The sequence below is a fragment of the Aspergillus japonicus genome (genome assembly GCF_003184785.1).
Source record: "Aspergillus japonicus CBS 114.51 unplaced genomic scaffold BO86scaffold_5, whole genome shotgun sequence".
Classification (NCBI taxonomy): domain Eukaryota; kingdom Fungi; phylum Ascomycota; class Eurotiomycetes; order Eurotiales; family Aspergillaceae; genus Aspergillus; species Aspergillus japonicus.
The window spans coordinates 375,472-398,233 of record NW_020291642.1 but is presented as its reverse complement, the minus strand read 5'-3'; the positions used below and the strand labels follow the sequence as shown (position 1 = coordinate 398,233).

The following is a 22,762-nucleotide window of genomic DNA, read 5'->3' as shown; positions in this document are numbered from 1 at the left end:
CAATAGCAGCAATGCCAGCAGCTTGAGGGAAATTGATTGGGAGATTATTGGTATCCCGGGAATGCACTGAATGAGGCCAGCCAGGGTCTGAAAGAGACAGACAGCCTAGACTGTTAAACTAGAAAGCACGCCCTTCGGGGTAGAGAGGGCTGGGTATCGGATAAAATGATGAATGTGGAGCCTGGATGGGCCCAACTTCCAAGGGATCCAGTGCTTTTGCTTGGAGTCTTGGACTGTGATTAATGGGAGTGGAGGCGGGACTGCGGGCGCAAAAAAGCACGGGTGAGGACGGGAGACTGGTTGTTCCATTCCGTCCCGTCGCTGTTTGCTCTGTTTGCTTCGTCTGTGTAGCTGCCTTATCAACCAGGCACAAACAGCCTGCTTCACTACTTTGGGTTATTTCTTTTATCGAGCTTAAAGGTTGACATACATGATTGTATCACCACCGTCAAAGTCATAACATCGCTCCAGCTTCAGAAATTGCTTAGATATACCGAGTACTATATAACCCAATACAGCAATCAAGTATGTAGGAAGGAATCGGAGACACCTACACTTTTCTTTCAGCCAGTGCTAACACCACGGGCAGACATTAACTTGCTGCAAAGTATAAGTCCATATCGACCAGTAACTCAGTCCTCTTGGCCTAAGGCTCTTGTATCCATACTCGACTTCTTCCGCTACCCAGAGCACGTCACCATCAGACCACACACAGGTGTGCTGTGCCCAGCTCATACCGTAGCGGTCCCATAACGGGAACGCCGCCGTGTGCTCGACCAGAATGGCCATCACAGGGTAAACCACCTTTCATTCCCTTGCCCCCACCGAGCTCGACCCCTTTTCAACAACTAATCCCAAAGTCCTGCAGGGTGTACTTCATTCCTTCCAACCCCAATGCCTCGACGGCACTGGCAACGGTAACGGAGCGCCTCCACACGGCGTTAGCAGAGGAGCCCACTCTCGTCGGCCGGTGGTTCCTGGAGCACAAGCTGATGCGAGATACGCCATCATGCCTTCCAGCGTCCACACCGCAGCAGCGCCAAGCGCAACCACGATACATGCAGTTCCTCTCCCTCTCCTACCACGCCAACCACGGCTTCATCTACACCTCTGAACCCGCCGCAACGACCACCCCCACTAACCCTCCTCCGGCCCCGGCGGCGGCGCCTACAGCTGGAGCATCCTCCGGCAGCCCGTCATCGTCATCATCAGCCGGTCCCATGGTCATGACCACCGTCCCGCTCGCCTCCAGCAGCACACTCTTCCACCACTTCGGCTACGCCTGCCAACCCTTCTGGTGCCACCGTCACACGGTCACCGTGCCCGGCGGCGCCGTCTACGACGTGGGCGACTTCCGCGTGCGCGTCGGGGACGTGCGCCAGACGCAGCCGGCAGCAAGGATCCGCGGCACGGTCGTGGAGATCGAATGGCGCGGCCCGTCCTTGGTCAGCTCGATTGCCGCGCAGGCGCTGCTGGCCAAGAAGATGGGTCCCGGTGCGTACGCCGCGACTGGTGCCGAGGGAGACGGCGACTCCGCAATCGACGTGAGCTTCTTCCCGGACGGGGTGGAGGAGGCGGATGTGGAAGCGGAGTATGCGGCGAGTGCGGCGCTGATTCGGGAGTTCTGGGCTCGGTTGGGGATCGAGGGTGCGCGCGAGGCGATCCTGGTGCCGGATGTCGGGAGGGAGGTCAAGGAGCAATTGAAGCGGCTCAAGGCGCAACAAGGGATGCAGAGAGAGTCTGAGGAGAAGCGGGAGCAACAGCCGGACGAAGATCCCGATCCGACGGCGGGAGTGGATTCGGCGAGGCAGTTCATGGAGATCTTTCGGTTCAATCGGTGATATCTCTGTATGTGACATTCTATCAATGGAAGAGAGGGCCTGGCCTGAACGCGGTGGAGCAATGCAGGTGTGTTCTCATTATAGAAACCTGTCTCTGGGAAGATTGCCAGATTAGCGCATAGATGATTCTGAGTATGTATGCTACTGTTCTCGGGGCTTAGTTGGTGAATCTGGGTTTGGTTGTGATACGCTTCCTTTCAAGATTTCTTGGCAGGTCATAAGCTTCAACCCTACAGGGAATGTTACTTGGCAGACTGGAATTAGGTCCTGAAGATATATTCTTGTCGGGCTGTTTCGCCCGAGCATCACTACCGCTGAAGCACGACAACTAGAACCTAGGCGGCTAGATTGACTGACAGGAGGGCTAGCAGCGAGAAGCAGCCTGTTACGAGGGCATAAGGACGTGGACATGCAATCCCAAGCATCCTCGGCCAAACCAAGAGAATTCAATCTCTGTGGAGCACACACAGGTATTGTTGTCCCTCATTTGACACGACCGGGCTTGGTCTAGGGTTCATGTCGGCGCTAATATTGTTTGCAACAATGACCACAAAACGACATGACAATGGAGAGCGCGCTAATGCCCAACCCCTGGTGACCGTACTCGAATAGATAGACTACAAGAAACTGTATCAGGAATGAGATGGGTTACTGCGGAGTACACTTCTCTGCCCCCACCCTTTCGCTAACAAAAATAAAACAAATTGGATATTAACAGCCATCTATTTTTGCATCATGAGCTGGACAAACTCATTGTCTGGAAAAAGAAGTAAAAGTTAGTCATCGGAAGAACATTTAAGCAGGGAATGTGTGGAACATACAGTCAATACGGCCGTCACCGTCCTGGTCCGCCTCACGGATCATCTCATCGACTTCGTCATCGGTGAGCTTCTCACCGATAGAGGTCATGACGTGGCGCAGCTCCGCGGCAGAGATGAAGCCGTTATTATCGCGATCGAAAACCTTGAAGGCCTCACGGATCTCCTCCTCGGAGTCGGTATCCTTCATCTTACGGGCCATCATGGTAAGGAATTCTGGGCAGCTGTCAATACTATGTCCGGAGTCCCATACATGGCTATCACATACCGGGAAAATCGATAGTGCCGTTGTTGTCAGCGTCGACCTCGTTGATCATGTCCTGAAGCTCAGACTCGGAGGGGTTCTGGCCGAGGGAACGCATGACGGTACCCAACTCCTTGGTGGTAATTTGTCCTGTAACATAGATTCTGTCAGAAATGCGATCGATTCTCAGCGGTTTCGGTGGCATTTGCAGTGTGGTGGCTATAGTGGTGCCAGGCGTGTTTCGTTGAGGGGTAAGGAACTACACTAACCATCGCCATCCTTGTCCTATCAGGGATCACGAGAAATGAATCAGTAAACAGTGTTTCATAGCAGACGAGAAAGCATCGGGGTCGCTTACAAAGAGGGAGAAGGCCTCCTTGTACTCGGAAACTTGCTCTTCGGTCAGAGAATCGGCCTGAATGATGAGATGTTAGCAATTCTGACCAGCATTCCAGATCGATCTGCCCCGCAAAGTGGGGGATTTTCAACATGACCGGGCCAAGACCGCGAACAGGAAGGTAGACATACCATGGTTTAATGAGATATATGTGATAGGATCACGAAAGGACCAAGAAGCAGATAATAGATCGAGAGATGGAGGAAGAAAAGGGAAACTGTTGGTTTGATAGGAGCGGGCGAAAGTAGTGGGGGGAGGGAGGAGGAGTCGGTAGTGGTGGTGGTGGTGGAAGATGATTTAAGGGGAACCCGAATCCATCACAATAATAAAAGGACCATTGAGCGGCATTGCCTGGCAAGGCGGTCGCTTATGCCCGAAACGTGACCCGCCTGGGCCACCATGTGTCCTCAACTGTCAATTATTTATTGCTACTACGAGTAACTAGGTACAGTATGTAGTTGCTATTTTTGCTCGGGAGTGCTTTAGCTGCTGGCTGCATGCTTCTTTGATTTCCTGCCAGCCCTGCGTGATGTGATGGCTGTGCCCCTCGTGCATCTACTCTCATCCCCTCGTGCTTGCACCGCCGCTCGTACTGTTCCAGTCACCGCCTAGAAAGCAGCGTCTGGCCGCACCCGTGGATCCCCAGCAGTACCAAAGCTTGAAGGCAGCAAGTTCCGCAGCTGTGTCCCAGGGTCAACTTGATTCAGGTACTTGTCGCTGCAGAGAGTTCCTTGACAGTCCATCCACAGCTGCGTTCATTCGGGTACTTTGAGCCTCAATTGTGTCAAATGCGATTGTTTCCCCTGACTGCTGCGTTTCAATATGCGCGCAGAGATAGTGCTTGGATGGCCACAGCTATAAACCAACCCAACGGTGGTCCCTCCTTGCACTGAAGAGAGAGATACTCTCCGGTTTTCCTCGGGTCATCATTCATACTCCAAGGCTGGTCAATAAAACATATATACTTCCATATCACTTTGTCCTGACACGGTAAGCGCTATATTGTACAGACGCAGTTGAAGACCGACTCTCGAACTACGTCGAAGTAATTACAACAATTGTTTTGTCTCACTGCAGTCCGGAAGAAACAGGAAAAGCATGATAAGAGTAGGAAGCATGCCGCTGGAAACCTTTCTATGATGTAGGCGCGACTCTATCCACCGATGGATAGATCAACGGTTCACTTCTAATTTGTATGCCTCAAGCAAGGAAACCTGGGCCTATCTGAGATTCTACCAAAGGCTTGGATCTTCCACTCGAATACTAATCTTCGCGGGTGCATAATAATTTACTGCATACACAAAGTTGCGATCAGGGTGCTGATGGCTGACGTAATGGCGAGGATCCCTCCATGCTCCATGCCGTGCTTTCCGAAAGAGGGAAAGTGCCGGATTGGCCTTCATGTGCAACATGCCTGGGAAGTCCAGCTACGGAAGTACAGAACAGCGACAGGTCCTATCGGGCGCATTTGGTGTTTACAGTATCATCTACACAGTGACCAAGCGAGTCCTTGTACCTTCGCGAAACAGTCTATTCTCTCTTGATTTCACATCTGAAAAGAGCCTCGTCCCAACCCTACCTGTCCTGTTTGGTCCGACAATGATCAGGGTAGCAGCAGTCTAGAGGCGCAATCCCCCCCCCGTTGACGGAACACCGCAGAACAAGGCAACCATCCACAGTCATTGCTTCACAATGTGGCGGGATCGGACCAATCTGTATTATCCATAACTATACCCCGGTCGTCTTTGCGAATATGGAATGCTGATCTTTTGGTTCATCATAGTTATATCTCCTACCGTCAGTCGTTCACACATCATCCGGCCAAGAAGCCACGTTATCTCGGCGCCTCCAATGGCTTCTCCGACATCCCCTCACAGTCTGAAGAGAGCCGCCGACTCATCGCCGAAACGGGCGGATCAGATGAGGATGGCGACGCTATCATCGAGATGGACGTATTACCCCCGCGCTGGGTCGATGTGCAGGACGAAGTGACGGAGCTGCTCGCCGACATCGCGCAGAAGTCCGCCCAGCTGGACAAGCTACACCAGAAGCACCTTCTCCCCGGGTTTGGTGACGAAGAGATCAGGAAGCAGGATGAAGCAGCAATCGAGCGACTCACCCAGGACATCACGCGCTCCTTCCACGTATGCCAGAAGGCCGTGCAGAGGATCGAGATGATGGTGCGGGATGCTAAACAGCAGGGCGGAGTCAGCAGCGGAGATGAGACCATGGCGAAGAATCTACAGATCTCACTGGCCGCCCGCGTGCAGGAAGCCAGCGCTCGGTTCAGAAAGAAACAAAGCAATTACCTGAAGAGTGAGTTCTGCCTGCGACGAGCCCTTGCTTTCAGGCCTGTACATTCTGGCTCTATGCGCTAACCATTGTCTGGCTGTCAGAGTTACGAGGCTTGGAGGGCGGCGCTTCCTCTTTTGACCGGTCGCCGACCCCGATGCAGAACCCCTTCACAGATCCCTCCCTCCTGGAATCGGATGCGGACAAGTCCTTCTCCCAGTCCACCCTCATGCAAACCTCCCAGCGTCTGTCAACATCAAATGACGCCGCTATTGTACAACGGGAACGGGAAATCAATGATATCGCCAAAGGAATTATTGAGCTGTCAGACATCTTCCGCGAGCTACAGGCTATGGTAATTGATCAGGGTACTATGCTGGATCGCATAGATTACAACATCGAACGCATGGGTACGGAGGTCAAGGCAGCAGATAAAGAGCTCAAAGTGGTAAGTTCTATTTGGTCGTTGTATTGGGGAATGGGACTAACACAGCATCCTATTCCAGGCTACTAACTATCAGCGCCGCACGGTCAAGCGCAAGATTCTCCTTCTCTTGGTAATATTGGTGGCAGGGTTATTCATCGTATTGCTAGTCAAACCAAAGAAACATGATTCCCCTGAGCTTCCTTCACCGGCACCGGCACCGGCACCGGCACCGGCACCAGAGCCACCCTCTACACAGCAAAATCAACAATCCCCTGGATTGAGCTCTCGTGCATTCAGGTCAAGCTACCACCGAAAGAGACGACCGTCGTTGTCCAGGGTCGCGAGGGACAAATGGGTGGATCCAGACATATACCCATAGTTCTTTTTGTTGAATTCAGTATTTTCGACTGGTTCCGGTGATACATTGTCATTCTTCAATAGCAAAAACAGCCAACAGCCAGCCAACATCATAAATGATTGTAAGAAGCGCCTCCCTGCAGAAGCATGCTTAGACAACAGAAATGCGGAGCTTGAACATGTGCGTGCCACTGAAAGCACACAATTGAAAATGAAAAGTTGGTGAATATGTCGAAAACCAGAGCGGTAGCTTGCATAACCATATACCCACCTAGTAGTGCGGGGTATCAATTCTGTGCATCGCCTTCCTGCTTCAAGAGCTCTGCCACATCAGCATCCAGATCTCCGCTCGCAAATTGAGCGTAGTCCTCTTCTTCGTGAGTGACCTTGCGTTTCTTGGCATGGAGGCCATTGGAACCGTCAAAAGCTAGATCCGATGTGGGGTAGGATGAGTTGAAGGGATGCTCAATTCCAGGAAGTGTGAACCCGCCGAACATCTGGGTTTCGTTGGTGAGTCCTGGAATTGTTTCCTGGGGAGCCTGCTTCGGAGAGCCAACGGGTGTCAGGGCCTCAACAGGTGGAGGGGTCAGAGCCTCGACCTCCGGCCGAGGCACACTCGCTTCTCCTCCAAGCCCGAGGTCTCCATGATTAGCCGCAGGTGAATTTTCCGCAGACAGACCTCGCATGATGCCATCCTCGACCTCCCGCTTGGTCGCCTCGGTTTCGGCCTTTCGTTCTCCGAGCTGCGCGGCCAGTCTCTGCTCCTTTGACAAAGCTGAGCGGTTGGTCTCCAACAGTTTCTCGAGACCATCAATTAGTGCCAACCGTGACTTGATAACCTCCGACACGGAGCTCTCCGCATTCGCCAGAGCCTTCAACAGTTGGCTGAGCCGTGCAGCATGCACCGGAGGGGTTGGCAATGGGTTCTTCGGATCGTGTAGCTTATCGTACTCTGCGTTGGCAGCGGTGGCGGATGCAGTGGAAGTTACTGCAGCTTTTGAAAGGGCTGACTGCAAGGGGACTAAGGGCTGAAGCTCAGATGGGGTAGAACCGGACGACGTTGAGAAGAGAGATCCGCCCAATGGCGGCTTTTTTCCGGTAGAGCGCGATTTGTCAATCTCTAAAAAGGCGTGAGCTAAAGTTGTATTATAACATCCACTCAACGCATCCTTACCATCCACTCGAGCCTCGATAACATCCTGAATTGACGGCTCGAAGATTGCCCGCGCCCTCCAAACCTCTATTACCCGTCGCAGCTTCTGTTGAATGTCATTCGAGGCACCCTTATACGCGGTAGCTGTAGCCTCCGCGATTATCTTGTAGATGTCAGCTTTCGTTCTGAATCTTCCCGAGGTTTTGACGAAACCTACTGGAGAGAACGCGAGGAGGAAGTCTTCCTTGCGCCGCGCGCGCGACTGTTGCACGACCTCTGGGTTGGGTCAGTCATCGGGAGTCAGGCTAGTAGTAAGTGCCGTGCGTACCATTGGCGAGATAGATCAGATTCAATCGCTTCGGCGCAGGCGATTCTCGCAGTTTCTGCAGCCAAAGCTGCCCTGTCCGGTCTGCGTGTCGTCTATCGATTGCGGACCTGGTTAGCCAAGACCAATTAATTATCCATAGCTGTCAAGATCATTTACCTATGAAACATAACCCATTGGGCGACTGTGACAATGCCTTCTTGAGTCTCATTGAGCGCAGAGAGCTTCGCTTTAACAGCGTCATCAGTGTAAGCCATTGTGGTTGCCTCGCTCTTTCAGAACAGTAATCTACTCTGGGCTGGCAAGTGTGATGGGGTAATTGTGGATTTCGGTATGTTTGGGCTGGCGACTCGATTTGTTATGGGTAGATAAGTGGTGTCTAACCCTTGGAGATACAAATGGGACGAGGAGAGCGAGCAGAAATACCAAGACGGGCCCGTATAGCAGAAGAGAAGAGAAAGAAGGACTACTGAGGTGAAAGTGAAGGATTCCCTGAAGAGTAGTCACTCTCTCCTCTCCGATGCAAGCTGCAGCCCAGGAGCTCTTACCGCCCTCCGTGGCAGAATCCGGGGGGTTCTCCAATTGCCCATCCAAACGTACTCTCCGCCCGCATCCCCAACCCGCCAGCTGGTACCTTACATTCATTCCCCTCCCCTCCCTCCCTCCTCCTCCTCCTCCTCCTCATCTCTTGCGTCTACTGAAAGCTACCGCACATTACTCCAAAAGTCGCATACACTTCCTGAATTTCACACAATCGATCAAACATGGCCGATCGCTTCCCTTCATTGGAGGATTTCTCCGCGGGTGAGCAACCCGCATCATCGCCGCTTCTACTACATCATGATTCTAACCCGTCGATAGGCCAAACCGAGGTGGTAGAGACCAATGGCGGTGCCGATGAGAACGACTTTCTGGCTCGCGAGAGAGCCATGCTTGGTGACGATGCCGAGCAATTTGCAACCCCCCAAGACCATGTCGCTGCTGCCGAAGACGTAAACAACGATGACGATCTACTTGGTGGTGGTGCGGATGCCTTCCCAGCCGCAGGCGATGCGTCTCCCAACGAGATCGGCGGTTTCGAATCCTCATTCCCAGCTCTCGACACACAAAATGAGGTACGCATTGTACTCAATCTCTCCAGCGGTTATGTCCCAAGTGTACTAATGCACTGCTGGTCAAACAGCAAGTTGCCCCTGGTGGTACAATCACTGGAACGGGGGCCCCCTTCCCGCCTACCGGATACACCAACTACACTTCCCAAGCTCCCGACGAGGAGCCTGAGCCCGTCAGGTAACACCATCCCCAACTCGAGAGAAAGTCTACACGCCACTATCCCCGCATTTCACCGCTCCGTCGCTTCCATGCTGCCCATGTTTCTGACATTGCGACTCCTCTAGGGAATGGCGTGAAAGACGCAATGCAGACATTCAGCGTCGTGCCGAGATTTCCGAGGAGAAGAAGGAAGCGACCATTAAGAAGGCGCAGGAGGACATTGATGACTTCTACGTTTCCTACAACAACAAGACAGACAAGCTGCGCGCTCAGACTCGCGCCGAAGCCGAGCAGTTCCTTTCCAATCGTGAAGACACATCCTCTGGCGGTACTAGCTGGGAACGCATTGCGAAACTGGTTGACGTGTCTGGAAAGGGTAGCAAGGGTGGCGCCAGCGGATCTGGCAAGGAGCGCTTCCGAGAGTTGCTACTCGATCTGAAGAAGGATCAGAATGCACCCGGTGCTGGCGGTGTCTAGATCTCAAATCACCTGAACTCCACGGTTGGCGAACGGGACCGAAAAAAAGAAAGTCTCCTGGAACTTATACCTTATCACTTACTTCAGCGCCATTCTCATGAACATCATGTTATTCCGCATCGACTCCAAGAGCCTACACGTTCCTCACCAACCTGAATATACCTATGTGAACCTCTTTAGGGGTTGTGGTGGCTTCCTAATTACATGTTTCTTTATCCTATTCTCGTCACATGTTTTGATATCTTCGTTATTCCCTTTCTGTAGCTAGATCATGCATATTGGAACACTGAATCATTTCACACCTCGTCGAACTACGTAACACAACGGAAATACCCAACTCCAGCAGATCATATCCGGAGACTATTGCATGTCGAAGCTGTGATGGCTTTGAGCTAGTAAGTGCAGTGTGTGGAAAGTAGGCGATCAGAATAATAGCATAGTTGCCGGTCTGGGTTCAGATGATGACAATTGGACATAAAGACCTTTTTCAATGACATGTAGGCTGTACATTCACACTACTCAATCCAACTCGGTGATGTCACCTCCTGGCTCACCTATCTCCTTCTCCCTCTTGTTCTCCGCCTCGATTTCTTCTAACTTCTTCCGACCTTCTTCAGTCGTGGCGTCGACAATGCCCTCCTCAAGACTTAGCATGCCGAATTGTCCCAGCTTTTCAACGACATCCTCCGCCTCTTCAACGCTCAATTCTCCAAGAACCTTATTGACTTCGTCCAGAGACTCCGATGCCAACGCGTTCTGCATTTCCTTCGAAAAGGACTCGAAGACCTTGCGCGCCTCCACCTCAATGGGATCCTGACTCTCGGCTGCAGGAATAGCAATGCTGATCTTGGTGTTGGGGTCAACCGCATGCAACTGGATCTGCTCCACACCAGCCGGATCGTTAGATGCAGAGCCATCCTTGGCGAGCTGTGCAGCACGCGTCTTGATCTTGTTATAGGTCTCGTTCACGTCATTTCGGAAAAGGGTTCCGGCCTGGTGGTCTGCCGTTGTGATACTGGAATGTGAGGTAAATGTTAGCGGATTGTCTTCACGGGTAAACACTTCATCCACGCACCGTTTGAAAAATAGAGAGATGCCGTCGCGACCGAGGGACCGGCAATATTGCAACAGCAATGCCTGGTGGACACATTGACGGGCATACTCATCCTTGCCTTCCATCTGGCTATTGAAGGCCTCCACAAGGAGGCCATCGGTCTCTCTCTCGGCGACGATCTGGGGGTTCGCGGAGATGAACTGTAACAAAGCGCGGTAATCGCCGCGGTCGATCTTTGCAAACCGCTTGGCTAGGTCACTGGCCTTCATATCCTCTGAATCCTCATCCTCATCCTCATCATCGGCGGCAGGTGCCTGAGGTGAAGCACCAGCTGAAGCCCCGGGGTTCAAAAGCTCGACGGTCTGGGTCTTCGCCGACGAGCCCTGGCCCTGGATTTGGCCTCCCTTGGCGATATGCGAAGTGTCAAAACCAGTGTGTAGCTGGTCACTGGTGATCTTGCTACTCTCCTCCTTCTCCAGTTGTGCAAGTCTTTGGTGAAGCTCTTTTTGTAGACCTTGCACCTTATCCTTATGTCCCTGCACGCCCTTGATGTATTCCGAGAAAAGCTTATCGTCACTGACTTCACCGATTTCTTTCTTCACCTGATCAACCAGAGCACCCATCATCTGAGAATACTTGGGTTGTTCCTTCTCTTGCGTGTGGACTCCTTCCGGCGGTGGGGGAGGCAGGTCCTCTGACGGGTCACTGGCAAACTCCATTAAAGCCTGGAAGACGAATTCCTCGGGGCTCTTGGAAGAGCCTTCATTTTGCTTCAGGAGTGTAAGAAGCTTGTCGATGCGGGCGAGCAAGCCATCGTTGATTATGCGCTCATACTTGAAGGTTTGGATCTCATGACGGCGCTGCACACGCTGCTGGTGGATCTGAGCCTGTTTGGCTCGGATGAAAGAGCGCTTATCGACATTGGGGTGCACTTCAATATCGGAGTCATCTGACAGCTCAAGAGCATCCCACTTGCTGTAGTCGAGAACCATGGTGGGTTGAGTGGTGCAGATGTTCAAGGAGGTATAGTTAAGGAGAGGTGGGGGTGGGGTAGCCAGCAAAACAGCAACGGTTTAAACTAGTACAGTACTGCAAAACACAGCCTGGTTCGGTATGGTTGTGATCGAGGTGGAGAATTCCAGATCAGAAAGTAGGTTGCTTTGGTCCAGCAGGAAAATAAATCAATCGAGCGCAACCACAGCAACAAGCACAGACTGTTGCTTCAACACCCATCGAATGCTCTCGACCAGCTTCGATGGCGGCGGAATCACAGCAGGCGGTGAGGGAGGGCAGGATCGTCGCCGATGCGAGGCCGAAGTAGCGATGCTCGGGACCGGAGGTTCGGCGGGCTTCGCGGCTGACCTCCAGCTTCCTGGCTTTCCCCTCCATCAACCTCACAACCAGCCTTCGCAAACAGCAAGCTGAGCTCGTCTAGGACATGTACTCCATGATCTCTGAGAGCATCTAGCAGGATATGGCATCCTGGTTTTCTCAAACGCCGTTCATTTCAGCAGCTATCTGATCCCGCCCTCTACACTTCTCCGACATGCGCGGAGCCAGGCTGCTGGCCTCCTGGGCTCCAGGAGTAGCTGCCAGACAGACAGCTCGAACACCTGGAAGCATCGCTTCCGAACTGTTTCCCCAGAATAATACCTCTTCCCTTGGGACGAATTTCCTTGGATTCAAAAGACACTTTTCAGGACCATCGAGCATATTACGCAATTCCCACGGAACCCCTCTACCCTCCGGATCGCCGCTCTCTCACGTCAATAGCGCACGAACCGCAATTGATCGATCGCAAAGGCTCGGATGTGCTCGCCTCTTCTCTTCCTCTCAGATTCTACAAGAGGCCAGACCAATTGGTCAGACGACACCCTCGTCAACTAAAAAAGACACGACACAGGATAAGGACGACGAGGATCTGGACAAGGGATTCGAGCTTTCGGAACGGGCAGCTCAGGCAGCTAAGGTCAACCTCCGAGCAAAGCTAGCCAAAGACGGAGCTTCAGGAAAGAATGCCGGCTTCAAGGAAATCTGGCGACTGCTATCCATCGCCCGCCCAGAGGCTAAAAAGCTCGGGTTCGCTTTCTTCTTCCTGCTCATCTCTTCGGGTATCACAATGTCTATTCCCTTCTCTATTGGTAAAATCATGGACGCAGCCACGAAGTCCGCGCAAGACAACGAGGCAGCAGATGAGGGCGCTCCGGATCAGCTTTTCGGCTTGAGTGTACCTATGTTCTATGGTGCATTGGCCGGAATCATGACCCTGGGTGCTGCCGCTAACTATGGTCGCATTGTCATTCTCCGAATCGTCGGCGAGCGCGTCGTTGCTCGGCTCCGTTCGAACTTGTTCCGGAAGACCTTTATTCAAGATGCGGAATTCTTCGATGCGAACCGCGTAGGTGATCTGATCTCACGTCTTGGCTCCGACACGATTATCGTTGGTAAAAGTATCACCCAGAATCTCTCCGACGGTCTCCGAGCGACTGTCAGTGGCGTGGCAGGATTCGGTCTCATGGCTTATGTCAGTCTCAAGTTGTCCAGTATCCTGGCGCTTTTGCTTCCTCCGATTGGTTTAGGGGCTTTCTTCTATGGCAGATCGATTCGAAACCTGAGCCGCAAGATCCAGAGGAATCTCGGAACCCTTACCAAGATCGCCGAAGAACGTTTGGGCAACGTGAAGACTAGCCAATCCTTTGCTGGTGAGATCCTGGAGGTCAACCGCTACAATACTCAAGTTCGCAAGATCTTCGAGCTCGGCAAGAGAGAGTCTCTGATCAGCGCGACCTTTTTCAGTTCTGTATGGTACCCTGAGTTGATACTTTTTGAACATTTTGCTGACTTTCCTGTAGACCGGATTCATGGGTAATATGACCATTCTCGCTCTACTCTATGTTGGAGGTGGAATGGTCAAATCAGGCGCCATCAGCATTGGAGAACTCACATCTTTCTTGATGTATACTGCCTATGCTGGGTCCAGCATGTTTGGTCTCTCTAGCTTCTATTCCGAACTAATGAAAGGTGTCGGTGCGGCTAGTCGTCTATTTGAGTTGCAGGACCGACAACCAACGATATCACCCACAAAGGGCGTCAAGGTTGAATCTGCCCGTGGTCCCATCCGGTTCGAGAATGTTTCGTTCAGTTACCCTACCCGCCCTGCGGTTCCTATCTTCCGCGATCTCAACTTCGAGATTCCTCAGGGTACAAATGTCGCCATTGTCGGACCATCAGGCGGAGGAAAGTCTACCATCGGCTCTATCTTGCTAAGATTCTACAACCCCACTGCAGGCCGCGTTCTGGTCGGTGGCAAGGACATCAGTGAGATGAATGCCAAGTCTCTCCGCAGGAAGATAGGTGTAGTTGCACAGGAGCCTGTCTTGTTTTCTGGAACAATTGCCGAAAATATCTCCTATGGAAGTCCCCACGCAACCCGGTCAGAAATCATCGCGGCTGCCAGGAAGGCGAACTGCCAATTCATCAGTGACTTTGTAAGTGGTTGAAATGATTCGGAAAGCATTCACAGCTGACACATATTCGGTAGCCGGATGGCCTTGACACTCAGGTTGGACCTCGCGGAGCTCAACTCTCTGGTGGCCAGAAGCAACGCATTGCCATTGCTCGCGCTCTGATTAAGGATCCTGATATTCTGATTCTGGACGAGGCGACTTCTGCGCTCGACGCTGAGTCTGAGACCCTTGTTAACAGTGCCCTTGCTGCCTTGCTCCGCGGCAACAACACGACTATCAGCATCGCCCACCGGCTTTCTACTATCAAGCGATCGGACACAATCATCGTGCTTGCTCCTGATGGCAAGGTGGCTGAGCAAGGCAGCTATGAGGAGCTCAGTTCTCGTCCTGATGGAGCATTTACTAAATTGATGGAATGGCAATTGAGTGGCGGCGATGCGACTCCTCCTCGGGCACCGGTCACTCCTGAGACAGAGGAGAAGTTGTGGCAGTTGGAGAATGAGAATGTTGAAGATGAAGCTGAAGCTGAAGAGCCTCGTGAGGAATCTGCTCAGCAAAAGCAATAGACGGAGTCACTGAGCAGACCCTTGCAGGCATTCTTCAGTTCTATATTTACATGTTTGACGTTCTCGAGCCGCGTAGACCACCGGGCTTGCTTTTTTGTCGGGAAGTGGCTCACTCATATATACTCTTGTTCCTAGACGATGGAGCGCCTGACGATGTATGTAATATTTCTGTGGTTTTTGTATTTGCTATAATTGTTCCTGGATGACTGGATAGAGCGATCGATCGTATAGAAGAAATACCCAACTCTCCTCATCTCCAGAGCTATTTAGTCAACCTCTCATAAATGTACATTTCCTGCCTGCCTTAGTCACCCGAACGTGACCAGTCAGTCAGCCAGTCTTGGCACTGCAACTGTCCAACACGCCCTCATGACCACCTTCACTGCTGATCTCTCGCATCGTGACCTCGTCTTGTCCTCATTTCACGACCTACAGTCCATACTATGGATTGATCTTCCTCCTCGCCGAGTCTCTCTTAGCTCTCCACCAAGGGACCCTTCTACAACCACAACAATGAACCGTATCCGCAAACAGTTTGCTCCGCAAGTGACGTATGAGGCAATCCAGCAGCCTGCGGAGTCGGATAACGAGGATAACGAGTCCGAGGTCGGGGATGCGGCGTCGACGGCGCCGCAGCAGGCCCCTTTCTCCGCGTATGAGTATGCGGTATTCCTCCTCTTGGGGGTCTCTATGCTATGGGCATGGTATGTTCATTCTGAGCCCCGAGTGACCAATTTAATGCTTCTCCTTCTCGTCCACCAACTATATAGCGCCCGCTGGCTAATCAGCGTGCCGCGATGACTGTAGGAACATGTTCCTCGCAGCCGCTCCATACTTCCATCATCGCTTTCGGACGGACGACTGGGCAGCGACTCATTATCAGCCCTCGATCCTGACCGTGTCGACGGTCACGAACCTGGGGTCGTCCTTCATCCTCGCCAAGCTCCAGAAGGGCGCCTCCTACCCCAAGCGGACGGTCGTCTCGCTGCTGATCAACATCGTGGTCTTCACCCTCCTAGCCTTCTCGACCATCTTGATGAAAGATGTCTCCGTGGCTACCTACTTCGGCTTCTTGATGTTCATGGTCTTCGGAGCCAGCCTCGCCACGGGCATCAACCAGAATGGCGTCTACGCGTACGTTGCCGGCTTCGGACGCGAGGAGTACACGCAGGCCATCATGAGCGGCCAGGGCGTGGCCGGCGTACTTCCCTGTATCGTCCAGATCATCTCCGTCCTCTCCGTCGCCCCCAACCGAGGAGGGGGAGGGGGAGGGGGAGGCGATACCGCTAACGACCAAAACCACCCCGCTACGCCCCCGCAGGAATCCTCCAAATCGGCCTTCGCGTACTTCATCACCGCAACCGCGGTCTCTTCCCTCGCGCTGATCGCCTTTACCTCCCTCGTCAATCGCCGCTCCCACATCCCTAGCCTCAGCACCACCACCACCACCACCACCAACGAAACCGACGACAATACCTCAGACGACGACTCCTCCGACCCCAACCCGAAAACCCGAACCATCAGCCTGTGGACCCTCTTCCAGCGCCTCCGGCCCACCGCGCTGGCCATGATCCTCTGCTTCACCGTCACGATGACCTTCCCGGTCTTCACGGCGCAGATCGAATCCGTGAACCAGCACGGGCCGTCGTCCTCGCGCCTCTTCGCCGCCCCCGTCTTCATCCCGCTGGCCTTCCTCTTCTGGAACGCCGGCGACCTCCTCGGCCGGATGCTGGTGCTGTGGCCGCCGCTGTCGCTGGTGCACCGGCCCTGGGGCCCCGCGGCGCTGCTGGGCTTCGCCTGCGCCCGCGCCGCCTTCATCCCGCTCTACCAGCTGTGCAACATCGGCGGCCGCGGCGCCGTCGTCCCCAGTGATGTCTTCTATCTGGTCGTCGTGCAGCTGCTGTTCGGCGTCTCCAATGGCTTCCTCGGCAGTAACTGTATGATGGGCGCCGGGCTGGTCCCGCCCGAGGAGCGCGAGCCCGCCGGCGCGTTCATGGGGTTGATGCTCGTCGCTGGGCTGACGCTGGGGAGTTTGTTGAGTTTCCTGGCGGCGGGCGGCTGAGTGGGGTTTATTCTTGCTTCGTGTACTCGGTGTTTTTGGTTGTTTTTTTTTTGAATATTTATGATAGACTATGTGTACGACTGTATTTCCACTCGTTGTAGATTAGGGTGGGATATCGTACCTTATTCAACGGGTTCAGGGTTCGATGGGGTCGGTAGAGAGGTACGTATGGGAGTTGACCTACGCGCAACGAGTCGCCGGTCCTACTACAGATAGCACCCAGTTGACAACGACAAGTCCATCTGAGTATTATTTTAGAGATTCAGTAGATGCATTAATAGAGAAGATCCACCCACCACCGACCAAACCCCACCATCTCAGTTCAACTAATTATGAATACATTGTACATGAAAGTATGCATCATCATCATCGTCACCCCCAGAATACAGGAAGGAAGGGAAGCAAGCATGCAGAGAAAAAGGGAACAGGCAGGATAGGGCGAAAAGCCACTACATGACGTTGTAGGTAAACAAACTTTTGTTCCCCCAGGTCTTTGTTCCACTATGTGCCTCGGTGCAGGAAGAAAGAGAAATGGTCAAGAGAAGATTGTCAGCCGCTTCGGCGGGGCGAGCAAAACCGCGATGCAAACTAACCCCGACGGGTGCTTCTCTTCATCATCCGTCTCTGCTCCTTCTGCGATTCGCGATCCAGGTACTTCCGCTGCTCGTCGGCCGACATCCCGCGGAGGAGGCGCTCGCGCTCCTCCTTCTTGATCTTCTCGGCGGCGAGGCGGCGCTCCTCGGCCTTCTCGTCCTCGTCCGCGCGACGCAGCTTCTTGATCTCCTCCTCGCGGGTGTGGCGGATCTTGCGGGTGACCTCGGGGCGGAAGTGGGCGACGGCGACGAGGCGGTCGGCCAGGCGCACGAACTGCGAGAAGAGGGGGATGGAGGTGGCGTAGCCGGCGGCCGAGGAGGGGAGGGTCATGGCGAGCTGGATGCGTTTACGGGGGGTGGTCTCCTCGATCCTACGGAAAGGATGTTAGTGCTTTGACTCCGAGGACGTGTCGAGGAGAAAGAAACGAGGGGGCATCATCATCATACTTCAAGGGCTTGTCGATCGGCTGATCGGTCACGATCAGGTACTTGAAGTCGGAGCCGGCTTTCTCGACGGCCTGGATCAGCTCGGGGGTCAGGAGCACGTCGGTGATCTCGGCGCTCTCGGTCATGACGGTAACCCAGCTGGGGAGCTTGGGGTTCTCGCGGGTGAAGGTGAGAGAGGCATCGTAGCGCTCCTGGCGGAACTTGCGCATGTGGTTCTTGTGCACGATCGCCCAGACGAAGCCGTCGTAGGTCGAGTTGTTGACTTTCAGAGACGAGGTGTCGTTCGCGGGCACGGGCACCACATCCTTCTCCTTGCCGTCGAAGGTGTACGCGGTGGCCTCGTAGATCTCGGTGGGCGCCTCCCAGCTCTCGAAGAGGAAGCTGAACACGGACTCCGTCCAGAAGATCACAGGGTTGTACCGCTTGGGCAGCTTGACGGACACGTCCACGAAGGCCACGTTCTGGCGACCCGTGGCGTAGGACGCAAACTCCTGCGCCGACCGCTCCTTGAGCAAGGCGTCTGGGGAGGGGGCTTCTTCGGTCTTGGTGCCCTCGAAGCCGACGACGGCGAACTCACTTTGCAGGGCAGACGCGTGCGCTTGTGCCCAGTCGCGGGCCCGACGCCGGTTCTTGCGGGTGCCCCAGAAGTGGAAGATGACAATCAGCAGGATGATCGGCATGACCATGGCTTCCTGCATGAAGTCCTGCGGCGAAGTCCGCTCCCACACCCGGTACCATTTGGTGTAGGGGACCGGGCTACCAGCGCCCACTCCGTGAGTATTGATGGCCGGAGTGGTGGACGAGCCGGGGACGAGGGAAGCCGGAGAGGGCTCTGGGGCCTCAACGAAGTCGGCGAAATCTAACGGATGGGTTTGTTAGTAAAGGCTGGAGCTGGGGTGTTTCATGGGTCGGTCGGGGCTGGATGGAGCTCGACCCCGGATTTTGGAAAATGGGGTTGCGTGCGTGACTTTACCATCGTCGACCCTGGCCGGGTTGGAAGGCTGCGAGCCTCCAAATAAGTTTTGGAACATGCCCGCCATGACGAGATTTGGGGGGAGTTGGAAAATCCGAGATGTTGACGGGCGAGGATCTGGCGACGTGGCGACGGAAGGAAGCAGACGAGAAGGAAACGAAGAGGAGGAGGTTTGGCTTTGGGTCGGTTGACGTTTGTCGCAATCGGAGCCTGCCGAGTTCGGCTGGTGGAGCCGCCCTCGGCCTCCTACGCCAGTTGGAACGGGGAGATAAGTATTCACTCACTCTTACACCCACGGTCAGTTACAACAATTACAATTACAAGTAAGCGACAGGACGAAAGTAGTAGAGTTCTTGATTTTTAGGATGTTTGGAGGTTTATCCTCAATTGCGGAGCCAGTTCTCAAGACTTGGTTCACCTGCAGCGACAACACTGAGACTGATAGGAATCAGGGCAAAGAGGGCAAAGAGAGGGAAATGAGAGAAGTATTTACAATGTCAAAGAGAGTCAGTCAGCGAGCGAGGTGGTATCCCTGAAAGAAAGCATGTCGCTCACAGAAGCACAAATAGCACAAATCACACAAATACACGCTCGGTTCTTTTATGGATACAGCCCAATCAATATACAAGTTCTAGCACCCGCTCCAAAGTTCACCCCACAGGATAATCAGAATCAAAATAGAAAGCAGAGCGGACAGATTAATATCAATGTCGTAGCGGTCGTAAATCACTCCTGAACCAGGAGCCTTGAGGACTGCACTGAGCACAGTAACAATCCCGATAAGAAGAGAGAAAGGTGAAAGTGAGTGGAAAAGTATGATCATTGACCATATGCTGGCGGAGCATCTTCATGACTTAAACGATCCCAAAACGCACTGCAGTTGCCACCAGGGGTCAGCTTCTCGTCGCGCATGCGACGAGCAATTTCTCCGGCGAGTCTTTCGACCAGCGCTTGATCCACCACGCTGGAGGCTGGTTTGGCATCTGTGAATGGGAGGGCCGTCGCAGGCAAGTTGCGGGTTACACCTGCTTCTTGCTGCTTCTCGCTCTCCCGGTGGGAGGACATGTGCAGATGTGTAGCAGTCCGAGGAGTGGCATCCACGTCAACAACTGCAGGATGACGGGGAGCCGCAGAGGATGATGATTCACCGACGTCCCGCAACATTTCAGTTGCGATATTACGCCGTGGCATAGCAGGTCTAGATAGACTGGCACGATGTCGTTCGGGGATTGTCGGAAGATGAAGGTCGCTGCTGGGCGAAAGTGGGGGCGTCACTGGGTCATCGGTCTGCTCGCTCACCACGGGTAGAGGAGCTGAGTAAACCGAGGCGGCGCTCGCAGTCTCCGTATAGGTACTCTCACCACTAACGCTGACAGCATCATCGGTAGTCTTGGGACGACGCAAATCAACGACACGCTTCTTCCGCTTTCTCGCGTTGGATTTCGAATGACCAGAACCCAAATTCAATCCGTAGCTGCTGAAAGTGTGCGTGTTCACAGAAGACCGACTATGCGCGGACACCATGCTGGCTGTGTCCTGGAAGGAAGAGGACAGGCCCCCAATCTGCGAATGACTCCTGGAGAGAACCGAGCTCAAAGGTGACGTCACGCCTCCAGACAGATCGCCCGAGTCGGAAGGTGAAGTCCACGCGCGGTATACAACTTCCTGAATAGATGGAGTGAAGAGTGATAGCGTCCGCTGGGAATCCGTGAGTGCAGCCAGTCGGAGAAGGTTCTTTTGGGAGAACAGAGAGTGGGTCTCAACGGTGGAATCGAGGGAAAGAGAGGCGATTTCCGATTCATCCAAGGCGTTTCCAGAGGCATCGACGGGGTCTTGTGGCGGGCTTGCCAGGGGATCTTGGCCTGGGCCTTCGCCTGCAGTGTCCGCAGCTTCATTCTGAAGCTCTTCACCAGCGCGATATTCTGGAACCCATAGTCGAAGGGATAGACGGTGGATGATAGCAGGCAGTTCGTCCATGAACAGAATCCGAAGCTGTGCCTCTATCTCTCTTTGCAAGAAGTCGCGCACAAAAGGAATGGAATCGAAAGTTGAGGAGACTTTGAGGGATTCGAGTGGATCGTTCCGGAAGACGACAGTGATTCCTTTTTGCTTGGAGAATACTAATATGACAAAGCCGGAAAGTTTGAAATCGGAGAGGGTAATTTGCAAAGGTATGGTGAGAGGAGTTCTGTAATGCAGCGAGTGAAGATGTTAACAGAAAAGGGTCAGGGTGCGCGAGAATAGGGTTCGCTTGTAGGAGTCACACTCACGCTGCGGCGACGGGCATGGGAGTCGCGAACGACGGTCGGGTGAGAAGATAGGTGTTGAGAGGATTCGCTTGTACTCGCGTCTTAAGAGTGAGAAAGGCGTCTCCGGTGTATGACATTTTGAAAATGCCGCGAAATCGATCCTCCGCCAAATCTCCAATTTCCAGGATCTCCAGTTCGGGCGGGATGGAACCGAGATTTAATTCAGTCACGATGATATCGTCCACGATGATGGGCGGTTTGGGAGATTTATTCAAGGCGGCAGTCAGCAGATCTTGGGCGCGAGTATAGAAACTCGCGTCCGCCATAAGTGGCGACCAGTTGAAGTTGAACGCCATCGTCGCTCATCGAAATGATGGAGTCACTTATTTTTGGATTAATTCGAACGTGCCGACATGGGGAAAGAATACAGAGACGGATCTCAAGGGAACAAGAGCGAGAATATAAGAAAGCCTATCTATTGAATCATTGACCTATGACAAGGCCAACGAGTGAGGAGAGTGACAAGAGGCCGGGGTAAGGAGGGGAAGGAGCAGGTAGAGTGATGGAGAAGGGGGAGAAGGAGGAGGAGGAGGAGGAGGAGGAAATGGGTCGATGCGCCGATAAGCCGACTGTGAATTATGGGAGAAGACTGAATAAAAATGGATGGCGGATGGATTGAAAGGAAAAAAAAGACGAGCGGCGAACATTTCCCGAGGGTTCGCTGGCTCAATCCGGTAATGCTACGGCGCTCGCGTGATCGACGCGACGGACCTCTATAGCTCTCGTTATAGCTTCCCGTTCTACCGGTAGGGATCTCAATTTAATTTCAAATATGAAAGTGATATCGATATTGTATCTTTGGAAGATCCTGGCCTGATGCGACCCAGCAGCAGTGTTTGCGACCGCAGCGCTGTGTGGTTGTCTTGGGTCTATGAAGAAGCAACAGAAAAAAGCCCAGCGGCCAAAAGGGGAAGGGATAACGTCACTGTCGGCTTTTAGATTCTTTCTTCCGTTCTGCTCCGAAGATTCGATTGTTATGTTCAATGGAGAATTATGAATGAATGAATCCTGATGACTCTTCTCCTAACTACTGGACTAAATAAAACAACCCAACTTGGTTATCTGCTGACCTTTCCTTCCTTCCTTCCTTCCATCCATCCTTGCCTCCTTTGCATTAAATCCATCCTTATTCCCGTCTCTCCTGACTGGATCTTCACATTCCAAATGAAAGGCCCGTGCTGGAAAACAGAGTGGGAATTTTTCCCTCATTCCCGGTCCACCCGTCCCTGTGAAACTCCCGGCTAGCCCGTGTCGACGCTATTTACAGAGTACGGGAGTACTGTACGGAGTAGATTCACTGACATCCCTTCTGAACATGCCCCGCCATTTCACACTGACCGGAAAGGAAACTTCAGACTGCGGTGCCCCAGATCCAGTTCAAGGTTTGTATGGAGGTTGCCCGACGGGGTTTCGATTCCTGCCCGCTGGCTTACTTGCTGAGGTAGGCAACATTCACGCTCTGACCTACAAGTCAGGCATGTCTCCTTTTCTTGCTCGACAACAACCATGGTGTACTCTGTAGTTGCTTTTGTCTTAGAGATAGAGCTTGAAAGTCACCCCAACAACAGTTTTGTTGTCTCATGCAACTAATGGTTTCCTTGTATATACTAGCACACACAAGGCAGCATACGGAGTAGACGTATTGGTATATGTACTGTACTGAGAAAAACTCCATTATCGAACAAGCG

The 22,762-nt window shown here is 53.2% G+C and overlaps 10 protein-coding genes across 10 annotated transcripts; 5 read left to right on the top strand and 5 right to left on the bottom strand.

Moving 5' to 3' along the window:
* The first annotated feature begins 402 nt into the window (after positions 1 to 402).
* Positions 403 to 1,959, top strand: BO86DRAFT_354337 (uncharacterized protein). The gene is made up of 3 exons (XM_025669577.1): positions 403 to 525; positions 590 to 795; positions 869 to 1,959. The coding sequence occupies exons 2-3, from the start codon at positions 782 to 784 to the stop codon at positions 1,839 to 1,841; spliced, it is 987 nt and encodes a 328-aa protein (XP_025531528.1). The 5' UTR covers positions 403 to 525; positions 590 to 781; the 3' UTR covers positions 1,842 to 1,959.
* Positions 1,960 to 2,108: 149 nt separating this feature from the next.
* Positions 2,109 to 3,679, bottom strand: BO86DRAFT_385922 (calmodulin). Its single transcript, XM_025671222.1, has 6 exons — positions 3,432 to 3,679; positions 3,262 to 3,318; positions 3,173 to 3,188; positions 2,928 to 3,053; positions 2,663 to 2,875; positions 2,109 to 2,598 (listed from the first exon to the last, which is right to left on the bottom strand). The coding sequence occupies exons 1-6, from the start codon at positions 3,432 to 3,434 to the stop codon at positions 2,564 to 2,566; spliced, it is 450 nt and encodes a 149-aa protein (XP_025531527.1). The 5' UTR covers positions 3,435 to 3,679; the 3' UTR covers positions 2,109 to 2,563.
* Positions 3,680 to 4,895: 1,216 nt separating this feature from the next.
* On the top strand, positions 4,896 to 6,531 carry BO86DRAFT_162134 (t-SNARE syntaxin TLG2). The gene is made up of 4 exons (XM_025666421.1): positions 4,896 to 5,015; positions 5,084 to 5,616; positions 5,697 to 6,040; positions 6,099 to 6,531. The coding sequence occupies exons 1-4, from the start codon at positions 4,993 to 4,995 to the stop codon at positions 6,396 to 6,398; spliced, it is 1,200 nt and encodes a 399-aa protein (XP_025531526.1). The 5' UTR covers positions 4,896 to 4,992; the 3' UTR covers positions 6,399 to 6,531.
* Positions 6,532 to 6,663: 132 nt separating this feature from the next.
* BO86DRAFT_395927 (CTD-interacting domain-containing protein) lies at positions 6,664 to 8,111 on the bottom strand (the record flags this gene model as incomplete). Its single annotated transcript, XM_025673368.1, has 5 exons — positions 6,664 to 7,496; positions 7,551 to 7,692; positions 7,747 to 7,805; positions 7,858 to 7,949; positions 8,014 to 8,111. 5 exons carry the CDS (start codon positions 8,109 to 8,111, stop codon positions 6,664 to 6,666), a joined length of 1,224 nt encoding a protein of 407 aa, XP_025531525.1.
* A 371-nt stretch (positions 8,112 to 8,482) lies between these two features.
* On the top strand, positions 8,483 to 9,888 carry BO86DRAFT_385919 (clathrin light chain CLC1). The gene is made up of 4 exons (XM_025671221.1): positions 8,483 to 8,658; positions 8,716 to 8,969; positions 9,038 to 9,144; positions 9,252 to 9,888. The coding sequence occupies exons 1-4, from the start codon at positions 8,619 to 8,621 to the stop codon at positions 9,601 to 9,603; spliced, it is 753 nt and encodes a 250-aa protein (XP_025531524.1). The 5' UTR covers positions 8,483 to 8,618; the 3' UTR covers positions 9,604 to 9,888.
* A 68-nt stretch (positions 9,889 to 9,956) lies between these two features.
* BO86DRAFT_330891 (Hsp90 co-chaperone CDC37) lies at positions 9,957 to 11,906 on the bottom strand. Its single transcript, XM_025668731.1, has 2 exons — positions 10,679 to 11,906; positions 9,957 to 10,618 (listed from the first exon to the last, which is right to left on the bottom strand). Exons 1-2 carry the CDS (start codon positions 11,647 to 11,649, stop codon positions 10,123 to 10,125), a joined length of 1,467 nt encoding a protein of 488 aa, XP_025531523.1. The 5' UTR covers positions 11,650 to 11,906; the 3' UTR covers positions 9,957 to 10,122.
* A 78-nt stretch (positions 11,907 to 11,984) lies between these two features.
* mdr2 (ATP-binding cassette permease mdr2) lies at positions 11,985 to 14,919 on the top strand. The gene is made up of 3 exons (XM_025676454.1): positions 11,985 to 13,457; positions 13,510 to 14,145; positions 14,199 to 14,919. The coding sequence occupies exons 1-3, from the start codon at positions 12,204 to 12,206 to the stop codon at positions 14,688 to 14,690; spliced, it is 2,382 nt and encodes a 793-aa protein (XP_025531522.1). The 5' UTR covers positions 11,985 to 12,203; the 3' UTR covers positions 14,691 to 14,919.
* A 165-nt stretch (positions 14,920 to 15,084) lies between these two features.
* BO86DRAFT_330884 (nucleoside transmembrane transporter FUN26) lies at positions 15,085 to 17,035 on the top strand. Its single transcript, XM_025668730.1, has 2 exons — positions 15,085 to 15,394; positions 15,498 to 17,035. The coding sequence occupies exons 1-2, from the start codon at positions 15,204 to 15,206 to the stop codon at positions 16,750 to 16,752; spliced, it is 1,446 nt and encodes a 481-aa protein (XP_025531521.1). The 5' UTR covers positions 15,085 to 15,203; the 3' UTR covers positions 16,753 to 17,035.
* BO86DRAFT_453459 (CCDC47 family protein) lies at positions 17,026 to 18,935 on the bottom strand. Its single transcript, XM_025676993.1, has 3 exons — positions 18,766 to 18,935; positions 17,793 to 18,651; positions 17,026 to 17,716 (listed from the first exon to the last, which is right to left on the bottom strand). Exons 1-3 carry the CDS (start codon positions 18,830 to 18,832, stop codon positions 17,341 to 17,343), a joined length of 1,302 nt encoding a protein of 433 aa, XP_025531520.1. The 5' UTR covers positions 18,833 to 18,935; the 3' UTR covers positions 17,026 to 17,340.
* Positions 18,936 to 19,101: 166 nt separating this feature from the next.
* Positions 19,102 to 21,679, bottom strand: BO86DRAFT_385914 (mitochondrial distribution and morphology protein 34). Its single transcript, XM_025671220.1, has 2 exons — positions 21,036 to 21,679; positions 19,102 to 20,953 (listed from the first exon to the last, which is right to left on the bottom strand). Exons 1-2 carry the CDS (start codon positions 21,368 to 21,370, stop codon positions 19,585 to 19,587), a joined length of 1,704 nt encoding a protein of 567 aa, XP_025531519.1. The 5' UTR covers positions 21,371 to 21,679; the 3' UTR covers positions 19,102 to 19,584.
* Positions 21,680 to 22,762: the final 1,083 nt, after the last annotated feature.